At 31.8% G+C, this 3,198-nt stretch overlaps 1 protein-coding gene across 1 annotated transcript in view; it reads right to left on the reverse strand.

The window, feature by feature from the left end:
* Nucleotides 1-2,940: 2,940 nt before the first annotated feature.
* The window catches only part of LOC124839163 (DNA-directed RNA polymerase 3, chloroplastic-like), a 5,238-nt gene continuing 4,980 nt past the window's right edge, over nt 2,941-3,198 (reverse strand). Inside the window, exon 8 of the mRNA XM_088111754.1 lies at nt 2,941-3,019. Within this exon, the coding sequence (XP_087967880.1) occupies nt 2,941-3,019 (79 nt within the window). The remainder of the gene's footprint in view (nt 3,020-3,198) is intronic.

Consider the following 3,198-nt stretch of genomic DNA (forward strand, 5'->3'; position numbering starts at 1 on the left):
TGCATTTAACCACATTAATTATATTAGAACAAAACTAAAAATAAAAAAATAAGAAGTAAAAACAAAGTTTGAAAATGGAAATTATGAAAGGAAAAGTAAAATAAAATAAAAATATAATACTAAAAAGAAAATAAAAATAAAATACAAGAAAAGAAATGAAAATGACAATGTAAATGAAAACGAGTAAATAATAGAATATAAGACATAGAATATGATAAAGCCAAAAATCAATCTGGACGAAATTTGTATTGACAGCTGCCCCTCTTTACTTAGATTTTACTAGATAATATGACAAAGTGATGTTTTCATATTATATTGTAAAATATAAGTAAAGATTGAAATACTAATTTCGTCTGGATTTCTAAGGAGGCGAAATGAAGGAAGATGAATACGAGACATAAGATTAGCCAAATCCATGCAAAATGTGAGATTGTAATGAAAGAAATCGACCATTGCGTAGCAGAGGGCTGACATTGCAGATCGACAATGTCAAAAGCCACAACCTTCGAAACCTTTACTCAGTCATGGAATGCGGGAAAGACAGTGTAGGAAGACGAAAAGCCCTAACCTTCGAAAAACACCAACCTTAAAAAATCCCAACCTTCGAAAAGTCTTAACCTTCGAAAAGCCCTAACCTTACAAAAGCCTCAACCTTCGACGAGCAACAATGGTGGATGCCAAAGAGATGAACAAAAAGAGGGAAGATGAGAGGGGAAGATGAGAAAGAGTTCAAGAAAAAGCGTCAATGCAAGAGTTGAAGGAAAACCGTGAAAAACAATTAGGTTTTTCTCTGTCTGCCTTCCCCTTCCAAAAATACCCCCAACGTTACATTCTTTAACCCTAAAATTCAAGTTGAACAACACCAATAGACAATCGCCACGTGGAGTAGTAAAAAAGTTCGCAAAATAAGGTTGTCAAAGAAACGTTTTCCTAAATTTATACTTAAAAAGAAGTATTGTTTTTTTTTGTGTGCAAGCTTTGAGGTGACACCACAACATTTTTGTTAGTGAATATTCTACATATTTTAGGTAAAATACCTGATAAGATAATAGTGCATAACATAACATAAGATGCATGAGGACACAAAGATCGATAAAATTCTACTATTGTTTGTTTTTATGCAATCTGAGGTCAATCCAAGGTTTTTATAGATAGTAATTATATGGTCATATACATTTACATTATTATAAGGATGAAATAATTATAAATTGAGAATATTTGTATTTTTATAAAAAGAAGAAAAATCAAAAATAAAAATAGTATTGTTAAATAAATGTAAAAAAATATGTATGTTAAAGTATTATTTTTATTTTATTAATGTACATTTTGTATTTTTACTCCAATTTCTAAGTATATATATGTAGATAGATAGATAAATGGATTCCATAAAACGTGTGAAAGGTTTTGTTATCTTCATGCAAGGTATGAAGTTATATTAAAGTTTGAGAACTTTTCCCTATACTTCATGGTTTTTCAAATAATAATATATATGTCCTGCTAGCAAGTTAGAAAGAATCTTTTTAGATTCTTCTCTCTCATTCCTTCATTAAAAAAACCTTAGTAGTTTACATATCTACGCCTCTCTTCTTCCTTCACGACTTCCATACATCTCATTTTTCTTCCCTTGCAAGAGGTCTTAGAATATAATAACTTCTTAACTGATTTATGTTTCTTCTGTTACATTTTCTCTTTGTTTCCCCTCTTCTATATAAACTTTCTTTTCTTTTTATACAGACACTATATATATAAGTGATATATTTCTTTCTTCCCAAGACATTTTCTCTGTTTTTTGTCATTCTTGCTTTGTGAGTCTACTTTCTTACCACAATGCTTGTGAATGCATACTTACATGAACTTTTGCACAGTCAGATTACACAACAACTCCTATTGCATCTCTTCTCATGATAGTATCAGAGCTCTTCGTTTGAAGAGCTCTATTGCACCACTTTGACCCTTTTCTTTCCCTTCTTTTCTTTTTATTGGTGTTCTTTATGCTTCCTTTGTTCATTCTTTCATAGGTTTCTTGCAAAATGACTGAAGAACATACCCAATCCTCTAGCTTCTTGTACCTTCATTCTAGCGAAAGCCTTGTTCTCTCCTTTGTTTCTCCTCTTCTTGAATCTACCAACTATGCCTAGAGCAAGTCCATCTCACTACTCTAAGCACCAAGAACAAAGTCTAGTTTGTTGATGGAATCGTTGTGCAACCACAAAAGGAAGATAGTTTCTGCATAAGGATAATAGAAGAATGCATAAGAAGTTTAAGGTTGGCGATTTAGTGTTGGTAAAACTTCAACCTTATAGACAAAATTCCATTGCCTTGAGGAAAAATCAGAATTTGAAAATGAGGTATTTTCGACCATTCCCATTTATAGATCGAATTGGATTGGTGGCATACAAACTCTTACTGTCTGACAATGCTAAAATTCACCTCATCTTCCACATCTCTCAATTAAAGGAATGTAAGGGTCCACATGACACCGCATATGTTTCCCTACCATCGACTACACTACCAGAAGATCTTTTATTTATACCTCAGTCTATCATTCAAAAACGTGACATACTACGCAGGTCCAACATAGTTCCACAAGTCTTAGTTTAATGGGTTGGTTTATCAGAAATAAAGGTAACATGGAAGACATTAAAGATTTTGTCAAAGATTATCCTGATTTCAACCTTGAGGAAGGTTATTCTTGATGGATGAGTATTGTAACGAGTGAAAATAATATTACTACTGAGGGAGTAGAACGGGCAAAAGAAATGAGGGGCAAAAATGAGTTAGTTGGAAAGCAGGACATATAACATTTGGGTATACAATTATTTGAAATGGACAAAATGGAAAGCGAATAAAATTTTGGAAGTATAGAAAGAAGATGCAAGAAAAAGCCCCTTCTTGCTCTTCCACAATTATTAACTACATTTTATAATATTAGAAAAAGACTCAAGCATTCTTTTCCACTACGCCACACCATATCATTATTCTCACAGTTTGCATTACTACTACCATCTCTTCACTATTCCTGTTGCACTATTGTTGGAAAAGAAGAAGAGAGAAAAACGCTAAAGAGGAAGAAGAAAAGAAAAAAAAAAAACTTATGTCAAAATGTTTTTTTCCAAAACATATATTTAATGTAATCTTTACAAAATATATTTCATGTATAGTTATTTCAGAAAGTTACATTTTGAAAATTTATTCTAG

Source organism: Vigna umbellata, chromosome 4, assembly GCF_029865625.1.
Source record: "Vigna umbellata cultivar VRB3 chromosome 4, Vumbellata_1.0, whole genome shotgun sequence".
Taxonomy (NCBI): domain Eukaryota; kingdom Viridiplantae; phylum Streptophyta; class Magnoliopsida; order Fabales; family Fabaceae; genus Vigna; species Vigna umbellata.